The 25,755-nt window shown below is 41.0% G+C and overlaps 1 protein-coding gene across 1 annotated transcript in view; it reads right to left on the bottom strand.

Moving 5' to 3' along the window:
* LOC122672998 (complement C5-like) overlaps positions 1-25,755 on the bottom strand; it is an 86,922-nt gene that overhangs the window by 2,679 nt on the left and 58,488 nt on the right. Inside the window, exons 27-39 of the mRNA XM_043870523.1 lie at positions 24,429-24,524; positions 20,982-21,153; positions 17,635-17,840; positions 15,846-15,998; positions 15,015-15,080; positions 13,817-13,898; positions 12,390-12,438; positions 8,016-8,118; positions 7,576-7,650; positions 7,354-7,459; positions 6,125-6,208; positions 5,146-5,235; positions 2,890-2,973 (exon numbers count right to left, since the gene is read on the bottom strand). Of these exons, the coding sequence (XP_043726458.1) occupies positions 2,890-2,973; positions 5,146-5,235; positions 6,125-6,208; positions 7,354-7,459; positions 7,576-7,650; positions 8,016-8,118; positions 12,390-12,438; positions 13,817-13,898; positions 15,015-15,080; positions 15,846-15,998; positions 17,635-17,840; positions 20,982-21,153; positions 24,429-24,524 (1,366 nt within the window). The remainder of the gene's footprint in view (positions 1-2,889; positions 2,974-5,145; positions 5,236-6,124; positions 6,209-7,353; positions 7,460-7,575; positions 7,651-8,015; positions 8,119-12,389; positions 12,439-13,816; positions 13,899-15,014; positions 15,081-15,845; positions 15,999-17,634; positions 17,841-20,981; positions 21,154-24,428; positions 24,525-25,755) is intronic.

Below are 25,755 nucleotides of genomic sequence, written 5' to 3'. Positions count from 1 at the left end.
ATAACAGCATCATTATCCTTGAACTACATAGTTGCCCTTGATTCTAAATAGTTTAGTTTTTATTATGGCTTATTTTTAGCAGCACTTCTTGTGTAAGTGGTAAATGTGTGGTGTTTTGATATTTTACATAAATTAAAAATCTATATATGTTAAAAATGAAGAGCCAGAACGAAGAGGTAACAAAGTATGCAAAACTTTCTTAACATTTCCTTTTAAATATCATAAACATGAGTCTTCTGAATGGACAGAACAGAGAAGAAATGATGGCAATAAAGAACTACAGCTTGGGAATCATCTGATTCTGCACAAAGTTCAGAACAGTCTGGATTATCTTTTGATACTAGGCAATAATGGATACAAAATAAGTAATTTGTATTTCTGGAATGAAAAGCACTTGATTATTTTGGTAAAAATAGGAATGTCTTATTGCTTATGATATGTATGTTGGATGCAAAAGTGCTTGAAAATTGGGTTGTGAAAAGATCAAAGTGCTAAGAGTGCTTACCTATTTTGTCAAAATGGCAATCATGTTATAAATAAAGAACACTTGTGATCATCAATGGGGAAAAATCACAAATCAACTTCACACAGTGAAACATTTGAAATAATAAAAGTCAGAAAAAAATGTTGTCAGAGTGTTGATCAAGCAAAGAAAAATTTGGAAAGTATTATTAGAATTTTAAAGTCTAGTGTATGGTTAAAAATAAACATTTTCAGATTTGAAATACTTGATAGCATTTCAAAAGAAAAAAAAAAGTGAAAGCGAAGTGCCACAACTTAGATTTACGGTCCTACTTACAGCAAAATTTATACCTGCTGAAAGGAGAACACAGCTTTTGAGAAATATAAACGAGGTAATAAAATTTCAATCATCTAGAAAATCAACTATTTAATATAAAACATGTTTTGAATAACTTAAAATGAAACATTAGAGACTCTGACGATGGCTCGGTGGGTTTTGTTGAAGTCAAGGCACAGGAAGGACCACGTATCAAACTGAGAACAAAGGTGTCAATGAGGAATAGTTACACGGACTCCTTATTGGCACAGTGTGACGTCAGGGAGAAATCTGGGGCTTTAGTAAAAACCGAGATTTACAGCTGTTTCAGTTTGGTGCCTTCTGAGCCAAGTGTCTCCGGATGACGCAACCAAGACACAAGACAAACAAGGGTCACTTTAAATACTGTTTTCATAAATTTGATATTCACAACCACACACCTAATACACACTAGACAGAATAAAGAAGTAGTCTGGAGACCTCAAAAATTGCAATAATAAAAGTGGGAAAAATATTGGCACGTTGAAAGGCAGCCAATAGTGCTAAAACTGCAAAGGTAGTTTATAAATCACATCACCTGATAGATTCACTTTCACAGACACAGAAGTAAGTATTTAGAAAGTGTATATATACATACATATATATATACTTTTTAGTGATTTGTGTATGATATTCTAGTAGTTATGTCAATATTACCTTTAGATATTCAAGAAAAAATATTTCAGCTTTAATAAGCTGAAAGATTAATGAATAAATGGTAAAACTGATCATATAAAAATAAGTAAAGGAAATATGAAAATGAAGCAAGAGTTGTTACAAAGTGAAGAATGGTATGCATTTGATATAGAACAAAATAAAATATCAACAGAAAAGCTAACTGTGTGTAAGTGTTTTTGCTTTTGGTGATGAAAGCAAAAGTAGATGAATTTTTAAGTTTTTTAAAACGTGAATTCTGAAACTTTGTCAATTATGTTTGTAAAACTCTGAGGGGGAATAAAAATTAAGAAAATTAGAAAAATATGACATTTCAATAAATTGTTTTTATAATTTAGCTGATAATAGATATATATTAAATACATGAAAATATTAGATGGTATCATAAAGACTAGAAACATTTGAATGTAATTACTGCTGGCTTAGCAGAAACTGAGAAAGTGTTCAGTACTTTGCACAATACTGTTGCTATTAGAAGAAATTACTTTTTGAGGCTAGATGTCATGTAATGATTATCAATTCAATAGAGACATAACTGGAAAAATTCGATGTGGTTCCTTGTTGTCAAATCAAAGCTCAAACAGAGGCCCCCTACAGTGAGTCAAACAAAATAACACCGACAATTTCTAAATAAAACAAAACAAACCAACAAAAACTTATTTGGAATTAAATATGATTTAATGAATCATTCATTTTACCATTTATATCATTTGACAAGCAATTTTATAAAATTTGTAGGTTAGCTTACTTAGGGAATAAAAGGGAACATATTTTAAACTGTTGTTTTATGTGCTGTTTACATATGAATTCATTTTATTGTATTGGTTACTAAAGCTCATTTATCCTATCAAAACTCGCATGGCCTTTGAGCCAAGGCTCTGCACTTCATAGATGCTCCTAACTGGTTTCCCTCTTTCAACTCTTGCTCCCTTCAATTGAAGCCAGAATGGTTTTTAAAATCATAAATCAGAAAATGTTTCTTGCCCACCTAAAACCATTTATTAGCTACCCTTTGAACTTCTAGAATAAAATTCAAATTGCTCACCTTGCCTTATAAACCCCGGTACGACCCAGCTCCTGCCCATCTGATTCCATCTCCTCTCGCCTTTAAGAATAGCTAACTCTTAATGTCATCTCCTAAAAGATGCTATCTGTTATCACTCTGAAGGTATTTCCCCTATTAACTCCATGTCTGTTTCAAATATAGTACTTTGTGATTGTTTATTTTGTCCATTTCCTTTTTTAAAAACTGTGTCTCCTCGAATAGAATATAAACTTTATGAAGGCAGGAACTCTGACTGTTATTCAAGTTATGTCCTTTGTGTCTAATATAATGCCTGCCACATAGTAAGGACTAAATATTTGTTGAATGAAAGAACTAGTGAATGAATTCTTACCGGCTTTGTAGATATCCAGGAGAGTTGCAGTGTACTTAACAAAAGCATTTTCTTCAGTGACAGCTATGATCTCAACTTTATAAGCTGGTAAAAAGAAGCATACACACAATAATTTATGCTTATTACCGCTAATGCCATGTCCAGTAGAAGCCGGAGTCTGTCAAACAAACAAAAATGAGGTGTAGCAAGCTCTTATGGGCACCTTGTGGTAAATCTCATTTCTTCCAAGAAGGCTCCCCAGCACTTCCAGTGAGATTCTACTGGTCATGACTCTAAGGAATCACTCTGCTGAGAGTCACAGAGTCACTCTGCCCACTGTTATAGAATAGGCTGATTAGAGTAAGAGCAATATTAAATTTAAAAAAGCACACAAAACAAACAAAATAAGCCTTAGATGTAAAGTTCAGATTCTGATCTTTTAAAATGAAGAGCCTCTTCCTTCTCTGCATGCCCACAGAGGGGTCCTGTATCTATCATTCTGACCTGTCATGAGAGTCTCCGTGTTCCCTTGCCTCCATTCCTCAATTACTTTTATTGGTTTTGATCTTTGGTTTTTGATAGGACTCTGTTTTCCAACTCATCTTTGCTTGGATTGGCAGCTATTTGATGAGACATTCTCAAGCCTGTCTTCCCTTCATTCAGGCATCAACTTTTAACCTATGGTATGTTTGACTTCACTTCTGAAATGACCAGCTTGAAGGGGTCCGTCTCTTCTTTGTGACCTGAGAAAAAATCCTCTTGTTTTTGCTTTCTTTGGAGTTAAAGTGAATGACCTAAAATTTTTTGTTCATTTTTGAGATCCTCGCTAGCTAGCAAGACATAGAGCTCAATGAACAAACTCACTGTGGCAAAACCAAAGGCTGTGTAAATTAGTGGCTTAAACAATGTCCTAAATTTCGGATTCTTAATTATTTATAGTAGATATGGGCAATGAACCTCCTGTAGGCATAGGCGGAGTGAAGGAACTGTTTAATTTTGTTTCTATTCTGTGATTCCATCATTAACCTGTAGCTCCAAAAGAGCCTGCTAAGCTTTTTCTTGAATGTGGTAAACTAAATCCTGATTGCATGTACTCTCTGTGTTAAAATAGATTTTTTTTAATATTTAAGAGTTAAAATTGTTCTATTATGGTGGAAAGAATTAATTTGGATCTAAATTTTAGGGTAAAATTGTTAAAACAATATAGAATTCTTTTCAAGTCTCAGATATTTTGAAAGTTGCAGTGGGTCTTGGCTGAGTTAGGCAACTTTTTAGCATTTTTTAAAAACCTAAGATGAATTTGAAGGAAAGAAAGATCATGAGCCACACAAGATTCTTCTCATGGCTGTTATTTCCATTAATAGAGCTCAGAGTTAGCTACTAGAAATAATACTAGAGACCAGAATGTATCCTAGTTCTATTACTTACTTCCTGCATGACTTTGAGCAAATTATTTAGTCTCTCAGAGCCTCAGTTTCTTCACTGTTACCTCCAAGGAGGCTCATGGGACACCGGTGAGAGACCATATATGAAAACAATTGGTAAACGCTAAAGGCTCCGTGAACAGCACTGTACTTATTTATTTATAAAAACCCTCCTACCAATTGTCAAGAAAAATTTGAAATCGTGTACTATCTGTTCATTCTCTTTTTCTTAAAAAAGACAGAAGTAAACATTAGAAGCTATAGATAGAAAATAAAGGATCTAATTCTATGAGGAACTTGTATCTACAACTCTACTTGGGCATTTGATTTAGCTCTGAGATGTGGACAAGAAGAAGATGCTCCTTTTGAAATGGAGAGAGTCCCAAATGTGGACTGCAATGGTGATATATTAAAAATCATTTAGTACTGATATTTTTACCTTGTCTTTGGAGGGATTTTGGAAAACACTCAGACCCCCCAAACCATCTTTGTTTCTGTTTCTGCTTGATCAACCAGAAGAATGCAGTAGTGAAATCATATACCTCTGTGGCTTCTCAAATGTTCTCTTTGACTATGTTTTAGCACTTTTAATTCAATGGGGTCTGGTGGAATAAACTGTTTTGGCTGTGTGTGCACCACACTCCTATCATTTTTAATGAAAATCATATTTCTTTGCTGAAGGATAAATAACTTTGCATGTTAATGCTGAAAATTGATGACATTTTCCTTCAAGGGAGCACATGGAATGTTGCATCTGTGTAATCACTGTGTAAAGTTGTAGATCTTCCTAACTGATCATGTTTTCATAAAATGTCATGCTTAATGGAACTATATATTAAACTTTCGAACTTACCATATGCAATCTCTGGTTTACATGCTGTTTCTTTTCTAGTAGCTGCAGAGATTGTCAGATCCAATTCTGCCTGCATTTGCCCACAGTCAGCTGGATTTTGTGAAAGACAGCACAAGTTAGGTTAACGTAAGGAACCTTTGGGAGTAAACACAGTTTTCTCTTATCTGCCCTGAGACAATCCAATATAATCTTACAAATATCAGATTCCTAAGACCTGTCCATTTTCTCCTCTTCCATAAAGTGAAACAGTATTTAAACCAAAACCAAAACAAAAAAAAAACCAAAATCTTGAACATGGGGCTTAGAATGGGTAGTCACTCCACACTCAGCTCTTCAGAAATATATATGCTTTATTGAAGAGAGGAGGACATTTTCCCATTTTGAGTGCTATCAAAAATCTCTTGAAGGAACCAAATTGATGACCAGTTTATGCTGTAAGAAGGAGAAATAAGTACCTAAGAAATGTGTAGATTTTAGGGATTTTGAAAAACAAAAGAAAACCAAAATCAACTCAGACCCTCATGGAGTCGGCAGTTGATTATTGTTGAGTTCTGGGGCTTTTCTTTGGCCAACAAGGCTGCCTTGATTGGCAGAAGACTGAATGGAGAACGTCACTAACTGGGGAGGACTAGGGGAAGGAAAGAGGAGATAGTGGCTCATTCCAGAGCCTCTGTTCTTTTAAGCAATGGTCCTATTGCACTAAAAAGACCAGGTCAAAGGTAAGGATTTCACATCATGTTCTCTTTCTGATGATATACCACCTGATGGAGTTTCTCCACACGGGAGGAACTATCAGGTTGTTCTGGAGCTGTCAAGATGTAGCCTTACAGCGCTCAAGGAATGAGCTTTCCGTCAGATGAGATTACATTTCTTCTTCTGAGAAATGACAGTTTGTCAAACGGCTCCCCCCAGATTAGCCCCAGATTATGGCGGCTGCTTTAAACAAGAATACAGCCTGAACGCATTAAATGAAGCTTACCTTCGATACATTTGCATGCCACTCCTTCACAGACTTTCTGAAGCTTGGTGTAGGATGTGCTATAAAACATGGTACACTGTTTATCTGTGGCAATGAAAGTGTGGTTAGAAGAGGTGGCTTGGCGAACACACAATTTACCCATCAATGAATTTCGCCCGTGGCTCCTCGGTCACCCACTCCAAACCCTCTTTCTGTAGCTGAGGCCCAGGAAAGCTAAATTAGGAACTGTCTGTCCTAACACAGGCCCCTCTACCCTCAAAATATTCCCCGCTGTGTGCTTGAAATCTTACTCTTGCATATTCATTTCTGAGAATGAAAGTATTTGGTGTTTCAATGAATGAGAAGAAATAAATTATGTACATGAGAGTCTATTGAAAGAATTACAATTGGTAATTATTGAGGCTAGAGAAGAAAAACATTGTTTTTTTTTTTCCTATTGTTCAGGAGGAGAAAAGAAACACACACATGTGTGTGTGTGTGTATGTGTGTGTGTGTGTGTAGTTCTTTTTCAAGGAGAGGCTTGTATCATAATCTATGATTTCAGAATGAAACTAGATTGAATGGGTCTCAGAGCGTTGGTTCACTTTTGAGTTTTAACAAGTAGAACTGTCCAAAGTGAAGTCTCCTGCCTTGTGAACCAAAGGGCTCTCCAGAGGTGGAGAGTTATCAGAAGTGGCTAAATGATCAAATGCAGAGGTCATTCATTCAACATTTATTGACACATGTTATGTGCCTGACACTGGGTTAGATACTCGGGACAGAAGGACAAAAATATTCTGGGGTGTGCACAAAGACACACAAACAAATAATAACGATGCAACGTGACAAGTGCTATGATAGAGCTCTCTGCAAAATGTGATGAGAATATAGGTGGAGGAGAAGCTGATTCTGTGAAGGCTGAAAATAATAGTAGGGTAAACGGCCTGCTCTAAAAAGGAGAGATGCAGTGGGAACAGTAAACACCAAAGATAAACTTGAGGTGAAGAATTTAAGTGGGAGCAGTCTAGCCCAGTTTACCTATTCTAAACAGGAAGAGACTGAGGACCAGAGAGGTGAAGTGATTCATTTAGAGTCACCCACTGGTCGTTTGTCCAAGTGGGGACGTTTGTGCAGAGTGAGCCCTGAGAGAGGAAAATATATAAAATCTGCAGGCCTCAAGTGCCTTTCTTCAAATTCCATAATAAATACAAAGCAGTCTTCAGAAGAAATTTTAGAGTAGAGTTGATTACCTGGTCTGTGGTACTCATACACTGTGAAAGTAGCAGGACTCAGAAACCCAACTTCAAAAAGTTCAATTATCCGGAATCGAACACAAAGGAACTCATCGGAAGGAATCTGTTTGACAAATTCAAAGATTAAGAAAATCATGAGAGACAAAAGACTCAAAATATTTTAGGCAGCAGCTGTTACATAGTAATAAAAAATGAAAAATGGTGAGAGGTGGAACTTACCGAGTTGAGTTGCAGAATAACATGCCCATCTTTGATTTCGTAATCAGTTAATAATTGATCCACCCTTTCCACAAGCTAAGGGTACAGAGAGAAAAGCTCAGATTTAACTTCGCGACCTTTCTGTTTGAGTGCATTCACCCAGTGATGGAATGTGAGGTCATGGGGATGTAATCCACTATTTAAAGACATTGAAGAACAGCTCCTCCTCTTGAAAAAGTCTGAACATGTCATCACATGCACTCACATTATTCTGTCCATGCAAGCATAATACTTGCCCCTGTTTCACTTTGAAAAATAAAAACTTAGGTAGACTCTCAGTTTGAAAAGAATATTCTGGGAGAGTCTAAGAAAGTGACACAGAATGAATGGAAATAGCTTTGTAAAATAATGCAGTAAATAAAAGCAAGTATCCATAACAATATTTAAGAGAAGACATTTACAGCTTTTAAGTCTTCTGGGTTTGCACTGACTCCAGTAGGCAGAGAGATATCCATCACCGCATGGGAGGACCCAGATGACGATTCTTCACTGCCGCGCTTGTAGCTGAAATAAGGTAGAGATGAGGACATGGAACAAGTAAATGGATAAGATTCTTGAAGAAAAGGCCTGTTCCTTGGTAGGCTTTAACTTTCTAATTCGAGTCTCCAATTATTTGCTTCTTTATGATGTATGTATTATAATCTCTGAATTTTAAAGCGATCTCTGCATCATCTCTCCCAACCCTGTCCTCACTTGACCAGTAACCTCGGCGGACCACCATTCTGGAGTTGGAGGAGATCATAAAGGCTATTCCGTCCAATCTCTTAATTAGCTAGTTGAGGAGACTGAGGGTGGGAGTAAGGTATTTGTTCAAGGTCACATGACTAGTTCACCTCAGGGCTTCGTAAGTCTATTGATTCTCATCCTAATTCTTTCTCTAGCAGAGCATATTTGAAGAAAAAAAATTAACTGTATATTGGTAAGAGACTTTATAAGCATGTTCAGAAATAGACTGGAAGGAACACTACTTGAGCAGCTACTTTCTCTGGAAGATGAGCTCATAAGAGATTATCTTTTTTCTTTCCCATGTTTTTCTCTATTTTCTAAAATTTTCACAATAGATATTTTATTAAAAAAAAATGTTTCAAGGACTGCACTTTGTCCAGGAATTGTGCTCGTGGGGAAGCTGAGGAGACAGGCAGAGGGAGTGACATGGGCAATTCTGTTTATTCTGTCTTTGCCTCTCTGGTGTGAGGGGAAAGAATACTGAAATGGGGAATTAGAAAGCTTGGGTTTTATCCCAGTTTTGCTGAGAGAGTTCTACAAATTACTTCCCCTTTCTAGAGTTCATTTTCTTATTTGTAAAATTGATTCTGAAAAAGTATAAACGTGCTTTAAAGTTATAATTCCAAGACTTTGTTTTGAGAGGCAGAGAGGCCTGTTGCTACAATTAATCAGAGTTAATGCTAAAAGAGGAGAAGGCTGGTGGGGTAGGGACTGGATCGGAGTGTGTTCGGCAAAGGTTGAGTTTTAGATTCTTGCCTCAAGATGTGGGAGAGACAACTGAACATTTGAGAGTAGAACTTGGGAGAGGAGCCAGGATTAAAGGAAGAGCCTGGGGAGACAGCTTCATAGAGGGAAGATGAACTGATCTCACCCCTCAAAATAAGTATGAGTGAAATGGGAGCTATTATTCAAATTAGTGAGGTGATAAGGAATCTCTTTTCCCCAATCATATCTTATCAAGCATGTATAAAGCAGACCCTGTTAGAAGTTTGAGATATCATATTTGCCATAAAAATGTAAATAGTATAAACTTTCTGGCTTATAAAATTTAACCCCATTCTTCACCAGATTAATAATTTGGAACAAAATATAAGGCAACGTGTAACTGAAAATACGGCATCCAGCATCCCAGTGATTGGATGAATGAGTGTCACCAAAAGTGGAGAACTCTGGCTCACAGATGCAAATACTCTGTCAACACGACGGAAAAGGGCCTCCTGAGTGGAGAGTGTCTAAGAAAAGTTTCTGGAGCCTTGATGACTGGTTGCCATGGTGACTGTTTCAACCATGGAACAGAAACCTTCCTTTCAAGAAGCCCTTTGCCTGCTGCCAAAGACAGCAATCCTTCCCAAAGGCATTTTGTTCCGAGAGAAGGAGAGAAATGAAATCCTTTTTTCTTTTCTTGTGAATACAACGGAGAAGTTGTAAAAAGCTAAATACACGAAAGAGACCCTCTCAACATAGAAACTGTGCTGGCATTTTCTTAAATCAGGAGAGTGTGCATTTGAAGGCAAAGAATTTCTCACATGAATAAGTACTACACAGTTACATTTGGAATCTGTCCAACCCAACTTCAGCATCATAAAGCCAAAAGCATGTTCTACCTGGTTTTTTTTTTGAACATTCTGTCCCCAGTTTATTAAAAAAAAAAAAAAAGACAAACAAAAAACCCAAAGGATAGAATACTGAATGCCATATCTCTATTGCTTTCTTTTGTATATTAACAATATGGAATGCAAATTAATAACTTTTTTATGAGAGCCCTTTTTAAGCATAGCAGCGTTGTAGAAATACTGGAAGGTGCTTTGGGATCAGGTAGTCCAGTATTCTTGCTTTACAGAAGAGGCCTGGAGAAGTGAGGCGATTTGCTGACAGTTACCCGAGTCCTTCAGAAGCTGCCTTCCAGGTGTCTAGCTATCCTACCACACAGCCCTTCCTGTGTTCACTCGGGGTGCCTCCCTGTAGGTCCCACACACTGATTCTAGCTTTGCCCAGAACAAATTTGCTCATCCCTCCCCGCAAGACATGCTAGGGACTTAGACAGTGATCACACCCTGTCTGCAGGAAGAGAGGTGCCCAAAGCAGGAATGGCAGCATTGGAGCTGCCTGAGGAAGCGTGGCCCCAGCAGGACCTTAGGGAACGAAGAAGGGTGTGGAGGGAGAGCAGAGGGCAGAGACTGGCCCAGGACGGAAGGCGGGACTTTCCTAGCTGATGAAGGGACCCTGAGAGGAGAGGGACTGGCCTGGGATCACAGACAAGGCTGGGAGATGAGGTGGAGCAGCTGAGAAACAGCGTGCTGTGCCTTAAGGCTGGCGGTCTCAGATAACGCTGCCGGAAGGAGGCGGCTTAGAAACTGGACCGGGCGTTGTGCTCCACCTCTAACTGTGAGAGCCTGGCAGGGTCCTTCACCTCCTGGCGCCTCAGTTTCTTTACCGCTAAAATAAGGGGACTACTATATCGTTCCTAAAATCCTTTTCAGCTCTAATCGATGACATAACTGCATGGAATTTCTAAGTTACCCATTCTGAATGCTTTGCATCATGTGTGATAACAAGTATAAACAGCAAAATACCAGCCATAGAAATCACTGTTGTTGAGAGTAGGAAGAATCAAGAAAATAGAACAGAACAGGAGGTCTTAAGGGGTGGTAGAAAGAAGAAGGAAGAAGCCTGTGTTCTAGTTCTGACTCTTCCACTACCTGATTCACTGTGTGATCACCAAGGTATATAGGCATATTTTCATAAACGTTTTAGGATGGTGGCTTGGTAAGCAAAACAATGGTCCACAGAGGTGTCCATCTCTTAATCCCCAAACTTGTGACTCTGTTACCTTAAATAGCAAAGGGGACTTGCAGTGTGATTAAGGTAAGGCTCTCGAGCCAGGGAGAGTCTCCTGAATATCCAGGTGAGTCCAATGTGATCACAGGGGTCTTGATAAGGGAAAGAAGCAGGAGAATCAGAGAAGCAGATATGATGGTGGAATCAGGGGTCTGAGTCAGAGGGAGATACTAAAAGATGCTGTGCTGCTGGCTTTGAAGATGGAGGGAGAGAAGCTCAGGCCAAGGAAAGCAGGTATCTCTAGAATCTGGAAAAGGCTCCCCTGGAGCCTCCAGAAGGAAGAGGGCCCCAATAACACCTTGGTTTGAGGACTTCTGACTTCCAGAATGATAATACAATTGCGTTAAGTCATTGTGTGTGTGTGTGTGTGTGTGTGTGCACGCACACATGTGCACTCAGTTGCTCAGCTGTGTCAAACTCTTTGAGATCCATGGACTGCAGCCTGCCAGGCTCCTCTGTCCATGGAATTTCTCAAGCAAGAATACTGGAGTGAGTTGCCATTTCCTCCTTCAGGGGATCTTCCCAACCCAGGGATAGAACCTGCTTCTCCTGCATTGCAGGTGATCTCCTGCATTGGCAGGTGGATTCTTTCTTTACCTCTGAGCCCCCTGGGAAGCCCCTGCAAGTCATTATATTTATGATAAATTGTTACTAGTAGCAACTAGTGGTCAATTTAGGTCAAATTAGGCCTTGGAGTTAGTCTGCTAAGGGTAATCCAAGGTTCTTAGCCCTGGCTACCATTAGAAGACCCTGCAGGGTGTGAGGTTGGACAGAATTCTGCAGAGTTCTAAAAGCTCTCCAGATGAGTTCAATGTACAACCTGATTTGAGAACCACTGGCTGGCTGCTAATGACCAGGGATTTTGTTGGGCAAACGTGATTTTTCTAAGTAAAAGAGTAGGAGCCGCTTCTGAGAGAATACTTTGCTCTTTTCCTAATACTTATATATCATAATCTACCTTTCTGGAAGGCAAATTAATAATATAGCATTTGAATTAGAAAAAGGCCAAAAATGGGAGAAAAAAGTGTATATGAGCAAAATAAAACTGTTTTGTAGAGTAAGTAGCTGTTTAAAAATATTTCACATTTTAAAAAAAGTGAACAATTTCACATCTTCTGGACATCTTTATCATTCAAAAAGATTTGGAGAGGGAATACTCTGGCAGAAGCAAAGCCCTGAAATCTACTGTCCCCCAGTGGAGACGGGCTCACCTGGCGCAGGCCACGATGCGCTTGTATTCTGAGCTGCTGTAGCTGGAGGCTGGCACACACAACAGACAAACAAACAAAAATAAGAGTAAGCTATTTTTAGCTTGTTCTGGAACATGTCAGAACAGAATCATTAATGAGCAGGCCTCTGAACACACTTAAAAATGATTTGAGATTTGGAAGTTGGCACTTTTGATGACTTTAATGGAAATTCTGGTTTTAATGGAGTGGTCAGTTGGCTCCTGGCAATCCAGGAACTGTTTGAAATCATTAGAACAGTTCTCTGCTCTCCAAGAACTTAATAAGGAAGGAGTCATTTAAGGCAGATCTGTGTTGGTAACGTGTCTGGGGGAGGTGGCAGGGAGGAGGCGCCCATATCTAGATTCTCTGGCAGTTGGAAATTTCCTGCAGGAAGAGGACGCTGAGTCACAAACAGAAGCTATCAGGGCAGAGGAACAGCACGCACCCTGGTCCCAAGGCCATGGGTCAAGGAGGACTGGGGTGTGCAAGTGGCCTTGCTTCTAGACTGGGACAGGAGAACCAGCCCATCAGAAGAGGGATGTGAGGGCCACATGTAGAGAAAAGACAGGCGCATTAAGAGAGACTCATTGGTCCTGAAGAGACCAAGCTGAAGGTAGAGACAGGGAGATGTGCATTTGCCAGACTCCTAGGGATACAGAAAGGGTATGGGATAGAAGCCCAACAGAGTGATGAGAGAAATTCAGGGCTTGGGAATGGAGCACAGACATAAAACTATTAACAGACATTCAAGGTTCTGAAATTAGGCCCCTACTGCTAGTTACATTCTTCTTTTCCTTTTAAAGACTTTATTGAATTTGTTACAATATTGCTTCTGTTTTGTTTTGTTTTTTTTTTTTCACTTTCATGTTTCATTTTTTTGGCTGCGAGGCATGTGGGATCTTAGTTCACTGACCAGGGACTGACCAGGCAAAGCCTTAGCCACTGGACTACCAGGGAAGTCCCTAGTTACGTTCTTTTTCTTTTTTCTTAGCTTTTATTTTTAATCGACTTTTGTTTGGAGGATGATCGCTTTACAAAATTGTGTTGGCTTCTGTCGTGCAACATGAATCAGCCATAAGTATACCTGCCTCCTTTCCCTTGAACCTCCCAACACCCACCCCATCTCACTTCTCTAGATCCTAGTTACATTTTTAAAAGTTTTTTTAGTCAGAACAATTTTTGGATCAACAGTGGATACATTTAACCTAGATATTGTTCTTTAGTCTCAGTTTCCAGCTGTTATTAATGAGCTACCTCTATTATAATAAATGGCAGTTATGTTTACTCAGATGTCAACCTATTAAAGAATTTGAATGAGAAATTACTTTAGCAGATTTTTCCTAATCAGAGAAGCTCTTCAGCATTCTTTTTGCTTAGCCAACATTATAGTGTAAATCATGCTGTTTTACCTTCAATTTCCTGGGTTTCAATTTTCAAATGGAAGCTGCAAACTTCCTCCGAGGTACTGATTTTGTGAATCACAGTTTTTACCTATATTGGGACAAGTAAACAAGGAGACTGTTTAAAATGGGGAGTGTAAAAGGTATTATGGCAGCATTGAGGCTGAAAACCGGATGCAAGTATTTTTATCACCCAGTGCAAATGGGATGCATTAAAGACCCATTTTCCCAGCAGCTGGACTTTTGGCAAACTCCACAATTTGAGACTAACTGAGAAGCCCAAAGTAAGATAAAAATGATCTCTCTCCAGGCAGAACTTTGGTCCAAATTCCACGCAGTCAAATCTGAGCACCTCACTCTGCAGGAAAGTTTTTAAGACTTTCATCCTTGTGCCTGTACACTTTATTTTTACATAGAACATCACAAGGTCATGAAGTATGGTTTTCTCCAGCCCACAAACCACTGTGGTAACAACAAATTATAGGTGTGCATGGACGGGCAGGGCTGCTGCCAGAAGTAGGTGTAGTGAGGGCAACCAGAAGTGACAGAACAGTGGACCGTCCATCTTCCCACCCGCATGCAATCTTATAAACAGTCTTTGAAGGAATAAACGTTCTAAAGAGGAGTGCACAATTAAATAATCAGGAGAATGTTAATTTATGCTCAGAATATGTTAATGTTAATGTTAATTTATGCTCAGAATATGTCATTTGTATTATTTTAGGCATTTGGCAGTTACAGCTTAGATTTTCTAAACTGTTTATGTGTGTCCATGCAGCCTGTGGCTAAAAATAGAAGACACTTAAGCCCTTACATATACACATTAGTCAGGAGTGATGCTGGATAAATGAGATGTGACTGTTACTAACCTCAGCATCCATGTATATACGTGTGAATGTATACATACATACACACGTCATATGCATATACATGTAAGCATAAAAATTATCTCTATACACCTATATGCATATACATATATATAATTTCTAGAAATACACACACATATGAAGATTAACAGCCATTTTCAAAAAGAAACTGTGGGGATAGCTATCAAGATAACCAGAAAGAATGATAAATGACTCTTACCTCAGTTATGGTTACCCAAGCCCAGATTTCTATAACTTTGTGGCAAAGTCTCCTTCTTTTAGATCACTTACTATTAGCTGACATATAACCTCAATCAAGTTGTTCTCCACAAAATACTCACATGCACTGTAGCCAAGCCACTGTTTTGTCCAGTAGTTAGGACGACGAGGTCGTCATTGAGAGGTGCCTGGAAAGATGTTTGCATTCAGTACTATTCCTCATGCTTATTTACTTTGCACAAAAGGCTATGGACAGTAACAACTATTTCCAGTTATTTGTATGTTTAAATATACCTTAAATAATCTAAAATGTGGTAATTAAAAAAAATACATGTCAGCATCTGTATACCGATAGCTACTATTACTGATGCGGAACCTTGTTTTTCCAGAGTACTTTTTCCCTCGGGAAGTTCTCGTTGGCCATCAGGATTTTCATTTTTAAAAACCCAGTAGTAGCAAAGGACACGGGATAGGCTGTTGGGCGACCTGCAGACCATCTCCAGCGTGGCCACAGCATGCCTGTGTCCGGGGTCGGCTGGACCCACTGGCAGATTCCCAAGTGCGTCTTCTCTCTTACTCTGCTGTCCAAGCTTTGTGTGTGCTATTCTCTTCGCCTGGCTAACTCCTTCTGATTCTTCCAGATTCATCCTGCCCATTTGGATGCATTTGAAAAACGGCTCTCAACTCTCAGCCTGGCTCAGGAGGCTCCCCGTGTCCTTCCGTGAACCTAGCGAAGACCTCAGTCTTCACTGTTTGCTGCAACGACTGTCCCCTCTACAGGACAAGGGCTCTTTGTGCTTTACCTCTGGATCCTCAGTGCCCAGGACAGAGCGGGCATCCCTGCCTAGGACATGGTAGGCACTCATCTTAGGTTTGTATAAGAAGGGCAGAACAGATTGTCTCGAAGGTCCCATCCAGTTATAAAATATTACTTGAAAAAATTCTTTATTTACCTCTATTGGCTTCCCAAGGAAATACTTCTCTGATATCTTATAATGGTAGAGGTCACCTTTATTCTTGTAAGACACTTTGATATCCATGTTCAAGCGGAGTTTTCTAACCAGGAGCGAATACTCTGTCAGGCCCTCAATGGCATTAATTGTATCCTATCAACAAACAGCAAGGTACAAACATAGGTTTACTCATTTACATACCCCCTGTTTACAAATACACTTTCCTATGAGAAGGTGAGTAAGCATCGCCTGTGATGAAACTCCAGGTGACTGAGTGGAACTAGTTAAGGGCCCCTGTGTGGAGGAGGAAGAAGAGTCTCCCTCTACCAGTAAGTATGAAGGCAGTGTGGCTCATATCCGGGTTCTCCATGGGTCTTGAGCATGTGACCTCAGGCAAGTCATGCTTTCCAGAATGCCTCCAACTCCTCGCACAACTGTGGATCTCCTTCCCATCCTCACATCTAAGCTTAACTAGCCCCACAGTGAAGACATAAAGAATCTCCCCCTTCTCATGATTCTGTTTCAATGTTCTTCCCTTCTGCTCCTTAGAGCATTCTTCTCAATTGGTAATACTTTATGTAGAGTTTATCACGGGCATCCCCCCACTGCGATGTGAGATTCTTGGGGGCAATAGTACATCTTTCTTGGCATCCATTACATTTAGCAGGTATACACGTGGTAGTTATTCAACAATTATTTGCTGAAGGAATAAATGTGTGCATGAGTGCTAAGTCGCTTCAGTCATGTCCAACTCTATGCAACCCTATGAACTGTAACCTGCCAGGCTCCTCTGTGATTGGGATTCTCCCGGCAAGAATACTGGAGTGGATTGCTATGCCCTCCTCCAGGGGATCTTCCTCACATAGGGATCAAGGCCATGTCTCTTATGTCTCCTGCATTGGCAGGCAGGTTCTTTTTACCACTAGTGGGATGAACTTAATTTTTCTAGAGCTTGTCTTCCTCATCTACAGAATTGGGAGATGTGGTTGAATCAGAGAGAGCAAATTTGTGGCTACCTTCTCTCCCATGTCTCCCAGCACTCATTAGTGGTGTCCTCTTTTCTCTAAGCCTCCAGTTGTACCTATGGTGAAACCCATTTCCTCCCCCTGATTAGAATTAGATGATCACTGACATCACCCTGAAGGACACCTTTAGCTCTAAATTTTATATACATACACACACACCCTGTCATTGCCCAAGCATCCAAGGAACAGGGAAGATGCTAACACTTGAGATAAACCTGAGTGTAGATGTACACTATACAACGACATGGTAGTTATAATGCAAAATACACATATTCCAATGAGTTTACATTGGTAGGTAGACAAATAAACATGCTAATAATTGGTATTCCTCTTACTTTTCATTTAGTATTGTGGAAAGGAACATCAGTGCCTTTGTTTACGTGGCAGCCACTGTTTCTTTTTTTCTTTTTTTTTGCCACTGTTTCTTATATAGGATTAATATAATTGCTGATAACTCTCCTAGCCCTTCATGGTAACTGAGAATCGTAAAGGAAGTTCTGGGCTTGGAGTTTGGAGGTGTGAGTTCTGATGTTGGTTCTGCCACTAACTCTGTGAACGAAACTCCTGGAGCTGAGTTTCGCCTCTGCATGAGAAGGGTGTCAATGCAGATGTTCCTTGGGGTCCTTGATTCTAGTCATTTATTCATCCCTTTAGTGTGCTCGTTTGGTGACAGAACCATGGAGGCCAGAAGGAGTGTGGAATATGTGGTGTGGGAGGCACTAGAAATATCTCCAGGAAGATAACATGAGAGAAAGAAGCATTACCTGGGTTGAATAAAAGCCACCTCCATATCTCTGCTCTTCTGATAGCCATTTGATGACTGGATTCACGTAGTTCATGTCTTTCAAGTTCAGACTGGTGAGTAAGGCATAGGCTGTGGTTTCCACCATACGAGCTGTGCCAGCACTAGGTGCGGAGCTGTCCTTCTGCTGAAGATCATCTTTCCAAAAGCGGTAAATGGGTGGATTACCTAAACATCAACAAATCACACTGGTAAATATCATGAAAAACGTGAATTTGGCATAGCAATTCTAGCAGGTTTCTAGAAGTTTCTTCTGGCAGTGGCCTTCTGGTTTTCAAAAGTTTCATATTCTTTTGGAAGAAGAATTTTCTCAAGGTGACCAATACGAACAAGATCTCTTAATACAGGGCTGTTTTAATCTATAATGGAAAAGAATCTAAATATGAGCAGATAGATAGACAGGCAGACAGATAGATGATAGATAGCTGAATCACTTGGCTGTACCCCTGAAACCAACACAACACTGTAAATCAACTATACTTCGATAAAAATAAAAATAAAAAAACAAGGCTGTTTGTCTTTATTCAGGAAAGTCAGCATGGAACATCTACATGTACTACACATACTTTTGTATGGTAGAATGGAAACGGCAGGAAACTGGAATTATTAACAGTACCCAGGTTCTAGTCTCTACTCGGCTACTAACAGACCTGTAAACTTGGATGGATTCTTTTCATTCTGTGATTCTTTCAGTTCCCTGAAGTGTAGACAGTGCTTTTTTCCTTGCGGTGAAACTCAAGTGAGATACCAAATGTAAATGTTTTTATAAATGAGAAAGCGCCAGATATATATATATATATATACATATACACTTATTGTTATTATTGACACTACCAAAAAAATTAGAGAACGTTTCTCCTTGATAGAAAAAAAAACCACAGTTCGGAAATTTTGAGATCACACCCAAACCTTAACTCTTCTATCTCCTCCCAATTTAAAACCCTAAAGACAGTTTCATATAGGTGGCACTTTTCATAAATTAGTTTCTAGATTGTATTTGGTTTTTATTGTTCTGTGCTGTGTGTGTGCTGTGTTCAGTCACTCAGTTGTGTCCAACTCTGCGACCTCATGGACTGTAGCCCACCAGGCTCCTCCATCCATGGGATTTCTCAGGCAACAGTACTGGAGTGGGTTGCCATTTCCTACTCCAGGTGATCTTCCCAACCCAGGCATCAAACCCATGTATCCTGCATTGGCAGGTGAATTCTTCACCACTGAGCCACCTGGGAAGCTTTATACATCTATATCTATGGTTTATCATAGGATATTGACTATAGTTTCCAAGCTATACAGTAGGACCTTGTTGCTATCCATTCTGGATGTAACAGTTCTTCATCTGCTAACCTCAACCTCCAACTCCATCACTCCAACATCCCCCCGCCCTCAAAATTCTGATGTATCTGTTTACAACTCAGAATTACCTTGCTTGTTTGACTTGAGGGACAAAATGTTTTCCCTCCCTCTTGAAGGCTTTTTTTTTGGAATGAAGGTTTTGGTTTCTAAAGATAGTTTCAGTTCAAATATTATGTGAACTAATACATTCCCTTCTAGCTCTTAAATTCTATTATTTTACGATTCATCTCTTACAATACCCAAGATATTTCTTTTGTGTTATTTGAAAAGTATTATAGAAGTGGTTTTGAAGTATATGTTGAGATTCAGTCATTTTTTAAATGATGACAGAAGTCCAATTTTGTAGATGGTGATAAACCTCATGTAGTATTTATTAAACTTTTAGGAAACTTCAGCCAGGAGAGGGCTCAGAAGTACCCAACCACGCCAGTGCCGGTCAAGGCACATTGGCCAATGACCACTACTCCTCTGTATTTCTTTACTCTTGACCCATAGGAAGAAATGTCTTTATTCTTCAAAATGAAACATATGGCTTTGGGTCAGCCTGGTACAATATAAGCTAGGTCATGCACTCTTCTGTTCAAAGGCCTCCAATGACTTCCCTTCTCACTGAAGTGAAAGTTAAGGTTCTGGGGAATCCCACTGGCCCCCAGAGGACCTTGATATGAATCAGACTCAGGCACTGCTTGCCCTGCGTAGAGGCCGACCCAAACCAGGGAGCGTGGTTGGGGTAGTGGAGCAAAAGCTGGATCTCAGCCTGCATTCGCCCGTGGTGCGCACATCCCACGCTGCGTGCAGGAGGCCTGCAGGGCTCCGGTGCCGCCCGGGTCCTGCACGGCGCCCCCTCACCTTTTCCTCCCCTGACACCCTCCTGCCCCCACCCCACTTCTCTCGTCACCGGAGCTCCTTGCCTTCCTTCCTTGGAGCACCAGGCCAGCTCCTGCCTCAGGCATTTTCATAAACTGTCTCTCTGTCAGGAAATACCCTTTCAGAAAGCCACGGGTTTGCTTCCTCACTTCCTTCAGGTCTTGACTGAAATACCATCTTCTCAATGAGGCTTAAGCCTGACCATCCTGTTTGAAATTACAACCAATCCCCTCACTTTCTCTCCCTTCCTTGCTTTATTTTTCTTCATATCAGTCATCACTAAACAGGTTACTATATCACTGAATAGTCACTATATGCAATGTTTTAGTTATTGATCATGTTCTCTCACTAAACAGAATATAAATTTCATGAAGGCCTGGACTTTTTTCTTTTTTGTCTTTTGCTTTATTCCCAGAGCCTAGAACAAAGCCTGGTACATAGGAGGTACTCCATACACATTTGTTGAATTAAGGAATGCATAAATATGTGGTGAATGAGTGACTAAATAAATGAATAGCAGGACTTATAACAGTGCTTATTACATTGTATTGTGAGGTCTTTGTTCCTTGAGAGCAGGGATTCTGTCTCACTCTACTTTGCATGCCCCCACGCTTTCCCAGAATTAGCGGATGCTACCTGTTTATTTGGACCATAAAGAAGGCTGAGTGCCAAAAAATTGAACTTTGAACTGTGGTGCTGGAGAAGACTCTTGAGAGCCCCTTGGTCAGCAAGAAGATCAAACAAATCAATTCTAAAGGAAATCAGCCCTGAATATTCATTGGAAGAACTGATTCTAAAGCTGAAGCTCCAATACTTTGGCCACCTGATATGAAGAACTGACTCCTTGGACAAGACCCTGATGCTGGGAAAGATTGAAGGCAGGAGGAAAGGGGGACGACAGAGGATGAGATGGTTGGATGGCATCACTGACTCGATGGACGTGAGTTTGAGCAAACTCCGGGAGATAGTGAAGGACAGGGAACCTTGGTGTGCTGCAGTCCATGGGGTCCAAAGAGTCAAACACAACTGAGCGACTCAACAACGTGCTTATCAGACACTTGCTGAACAAATGTCAGAAACAAGTCATACCTTTGACGAAAGCTTTCTTCTTCAGGGCAGAGACAATTGAACGAAACTGTGGGTGTGCTTTATCTCCTAGGGAAAGAGCGTAAGCAGCAATGGCCAGTGTAAAAGCACTCTGGGTTGAGAGGGCATTTTCATGCAGAAAGTTGTCAGCTTTACTTACAGCCGTGCTGATTTTCTGGAAACAAGAGCAGAAGATACCTGAGCTTCTTTGACAAGATTTGACCTATCAACTGATGGGATCTACCCCCAGGTTGTACCATCCCAGGTTTCAGGCAAGACGAAAGGTAGAAAGGGAAATGACTTAGTGGAAATGGATGGTGGCTCCCTGAAGCAAATCCTTCTGGGAGAAGGAGCAGAGGGTAACCTGGAAAATGAAAATAAGATTGTCCAAATCGGTTTAAGTTTTTGCTTCTGAAGCCTCCCTCCTGGGTAGAGGTTTTTCCATTTAGTTTCTGCTTCCCATGTCAGACCTGGCCTCTGGGAAGAAGCATCAAGTATAGACATGGCTTTCTTCATCCTGCTCCACCCAGCAGAGTTGAGACAGAGTCACATTTTCAAAAGTTTTACTAAATAAAACCATCAGCGGCAAAAAAAAAAAAAAAAGAGCCAAGCTGCCAAAGTGCTTTTTGATCCCAAGGATTCCTGGGAAAATAATCTCTATGCCTCTGCTTGGCGACAACTGAAATAGTTATTTTGGATAAGTGGATGAGGAGGCTGTATGGTGCAATCCTCCTTACTCCTCGTCTGGCACCTTCTCGCCAGCTGCATCTGTCTCTCACTCACATACCACCAGGCACGGGCAATGTTCCTTGTTGATTATTTTGTCTTGTTGAATATATATATATATATATATATGCATGCTAAGTTGCTTCAGGCATGTCTGACTCTTTGCGACTCTGTGGGCTATGGCCTGCCAGGCTCCTCCGTCCATGGGATTCTCTAGGCAAGAATACTGGAGTGAGTTGCCATGCCCTCCTCCAGGGAATCTTTCCAACCCAGGGATCAAACCCGCATCTCCTAAGTCTCCTGCACTGGCAGGTCAGTTCTTTGCCACTAGTGCCACCACATATATATATATATATATATATATGTCTGTGTGTGTGTGTGTCTGTGTGTCTGTGTGTGTGTGTGTCTGTGTGTGTGTGTGTCTGTCTGTGTGTGTGTGTGTCTGTGTGTGTCTGTGTGTGTGTCTGTGTGTGTGTCTGTGTGTGTCTGTCTGTGTGTGTCTGTGTGTGTGTCTGTCTGTGTGTGTGTGTGTCTGTGTGTGTGTGTCTGTGTGTGTGTGTCTGTGTGTGTGTTTGTTTGTGTCTGTGTGTGTGTGTCTGTGTGTGTCTGTGTATGTCTGTGTGTGTGTGTCTGTGTGTGTCTGTGTGTGTGTGTGTCTGTGTGTGTGTGTGTCTGTGTGTGTGTCTGTGTGTGTGTGTCTGTCTGTGTGTGTGTGTGTGTCTGTGTGTGTGTGTGTGTGTCTGTGTGTGTGTGTCTGTGTGTGTGTTTGTTTGTGTCTGTGTGTGTGTGTCTGTGTGTGTGTGTCTGTGTGTGTGTTTGTTTGTGTCTGTGTGTGTGTGTCTGTGTGTGTCTGTGTATGTCTGTGTGTGTGTGTCTGTGTGTGTCTGTGTGTGTGTGTGTCTGTGTGTGTGTGTGTCTGTGTGTGTGTCTGTGTGTGTGTGTCTGTCTGTGTGTGTGTGTGTGTCTGTGTGTGTGTGTGTGTGTCTGTGTGTGTGTGTCTGTGTGTGTGTTTGTTTGTGTCTGTGTGTGTGTGTCTGTGTGTGTGTGTGTGTGTCTGTGTGTGTGTGTCTGTGTGTGTGTTTGTTTGTGTCTGTGTGTGTGTGTCTGTGTGTGTCTGTGTATGTCTGTGTGTGTGTGTCTGTGTGTGTCTGTGTGTGTGTGTCTGTCTGTCTGTGTGTGTGTGTGTCTGTGTGTGTCTGTGTGTCTGTGTGTGTGTCTGTGTGTGTGTGTGTCTGTGTGTGTGTCTGTGTGTGTGTCTGTGTGTGTGTGTGTGTTTGGCTGATTGAGAACTGAGCCCATGTCTCCTGTGTCTCCTGCATTTTGCAAGCAGATTCTTTATCACTGAGCCACCGGGAAGCCCCACATGTGTATATATATGTGTATACACACACAGGAGATGTAAGAGATGCAGGTTTGATCCCTGGGTCATGAAGACCCCCTGGAGGAGGGCATGGCAACCCACTCCAGTATTCTTGCCTGAAGAATCCCATGGCCAGTGGAGCCTGGCAAGCCATAGGCCATAGGGTCACAAAGAGTCAGACACGACTGAAGTGACAGCATGCATGCATGCATATATATACATATTTAGGGCTTCCCTGGCGGCTTAGTGCTAAAGGATCCACCTGCTGATGCAGAGATGCAGGTTCAATTTCTGGGTGAGGAAGATCCCCTGGAGAAGGAAATGACAACCCACTCCAGTATTCTTGCCTAGAAAATCCCATGGACAGAAGAGCCTGGCAGGCCACAGTCCATGGTGTCACAAAAGAGTCAGACACAACTTAGCGACTAAACAGTAACAACACACACATATAACAATTCTCCTGAACTAAACTAAAAACTTATTTCATTTTGTGGTTCAAGTCCTACCAGTCCCCTCGGGTTTTTCCATCTTGGTTCTGTCAGCTGGTTTGAAAGACAGGTCTAAGTTACTTCCCAGATCAGGATCTCATTTCTGTTAATCTTTAGAATCTTCCAAGTTGACTCACTTAAGTGGATCCTCTCCTTTCTCCCCTCAGCTTCCAAGCAAATGAAACAGCACAACCCCAGGCAGAGAACGTGGTAGGGGGTGTCCTTAGCGGTTCTGAGACACAGAGCACTTTAGCGCTCAGCATTTCATGTGGTTCCATCCTGTGGCCACCTGATGGAAGAGCTGACTCTGGAAAAGACCCTGATGCTGGGAAAGACTGAGGGCAGGAGGAGAAGGGGAAGGCAGAGGATGAGATGGCTGGATGGCGTCACTGACTCAATGGACATGAGTTTGAGCAAGCTCTGGGAGTTGGTGATGGACAGGGAGGCCTGGTGTGCTGCGGTCCATGGGGTCGCAAAGAGTCGGACACGACTGAGTGACAGAACAGTACTGAATGGATTCCATTTAATAAAAGAGCAGTCCCACACGTAGTGTCAGAGTTAGCAGGGGTAAGAGTAGGATCCCGGGGACATGGGGTCATCTTCTCATCACAATCAGAAGTTATTTATTCTAATCACAGATTTACAATTCAGTATCTTGTGACATGGGACAATTAAACTCACCTTCCTTACAGGCCCTAGTTTTCTCAGCTGTCAATGAGTGGGTTGGACTAAATGCTCTTTAGTATCTATCATACTTCTGAATTCCTTAAATTCTGGAGTTCAGGTTATTTTCAAGCCCCCTGTCCTATCCCCCTCTCCATTCCCTGAATATGGTACAGAAATAGACAATGGGTGTTGGAGAAAGAAAACACTCACCTCCATGGGGCATATGTCAAAAGACTTTCTAATTCCAATCACAGCAAAGGCTGTAAGATACAAAGTCTTCTCTCGGGCTTCAACAGGCAAGGTCCCCTAAAAATAAGCAATGTTTTAAAAGGAGAGTGAAATGGTGTCTTTCAAATGAAATGACCTGGCCTGGCTCTCCACTTTGGCCTCCCCTCCCTCTCTCTCCTTTCATGCACTCCAGCTGGACCCCTGGCGTTTTCTCAAAGCTCTGCGTTTTACATGCTTTCACTTGCTTTTCTCTCCTCCACCTCTCCACCCTGGAGCTCCACTTCATACCTCTTCACCACATTCAAGTTCACCTTCTCCTTCAAGACCATGTTAAAATGCCACTTCCTCTACAAAGCACTATTCTTCCTCTGTCCTCCCGTATTTTCTCCTCTTAGGGAAGTGACATTCCAAGGCAGTGTTTCTGAGACCTCCCAGGAAATGACCTTCTACTCATCTCTCCAGCTTTGTGTCACTCACCGCTGAGTCCTCTAGGCTCCAGCTCTTTGAACAAACCACCGTCTCTCCACTTCAAGATAACAGGCATGCTGCTTGCACTACTTGGAACACTCTGCCTGCCTCCCTCCTACCTAGCTCCTAGGAACCTGGTCAAATCGTTTTTTCAACTTCCCCAATCTAAGTGAGAGCTCCTGCTTTCAAAGAAACCGTATTGACCTTTTCTTAATGTGAATCACACACTAGAAATCACTTAATGTCTGACTTTTCTGCTAGATGGTAACAATCACCATGGCCTCAGTGACCATACCTGTTTTGTTCACTATTATATCCCTACAAGGTAGCACTTTGTGCACATTCTGTACATATTTATTGAATAAATAAATGAACACATAAACTCAAATCTTGCTTAGAGTTGTTAGTATTTGTACCCTGCTCTCTCTGCCAGTGTGTGAGCTCCTTTGCAGCAAGGATGCTCTCTGATCCATTCTTCCCACTCTTCCTCCCTCACAGTCCCCCAAAGAGGCCCTTGCACATTTTGGGTGCTCAGTGAATGGTTGTTGAATGGATATGAATAGCTGGATAGATGGGTAGGATTAAAAAAAAATTGTAGTATCTTACTTTTCAAATAGCACCTAGATGATGTCAGTTGCCCTCATTTCTTGTGGGAGTCCTAATCGGTCCTAATTATGGGACCCCAGTCAGCCAGGAAGGCCACTCGTGACATGAAAGCGATTGGATCGGGGCAGGCAAAATAAATAAATAAATGAAAGCTGTTGGGTCCTAAAAAATACATTCTAGGAGTGGAAGATGCTGTAGCAGTATTTTGGAGAGATTTTGCAATTTAAACATGTAA

Source organism: Cervus elaphus, chromosome 16 (assembly GCF_910594005.1).
Source record: "Cervus elaphus chromosome 16, mCerEla1.1, whole genome shotgun sequence".
Taxonomy (NCBI): Eukaryota; Metazoa; Chordata; class Mammalia; order Artiodactyla; family Cervidae; genus Cervus; species Cervus elaphus.
This window is presented reverse-complemented; position numbering and strand designations above follow the sequence as displayed.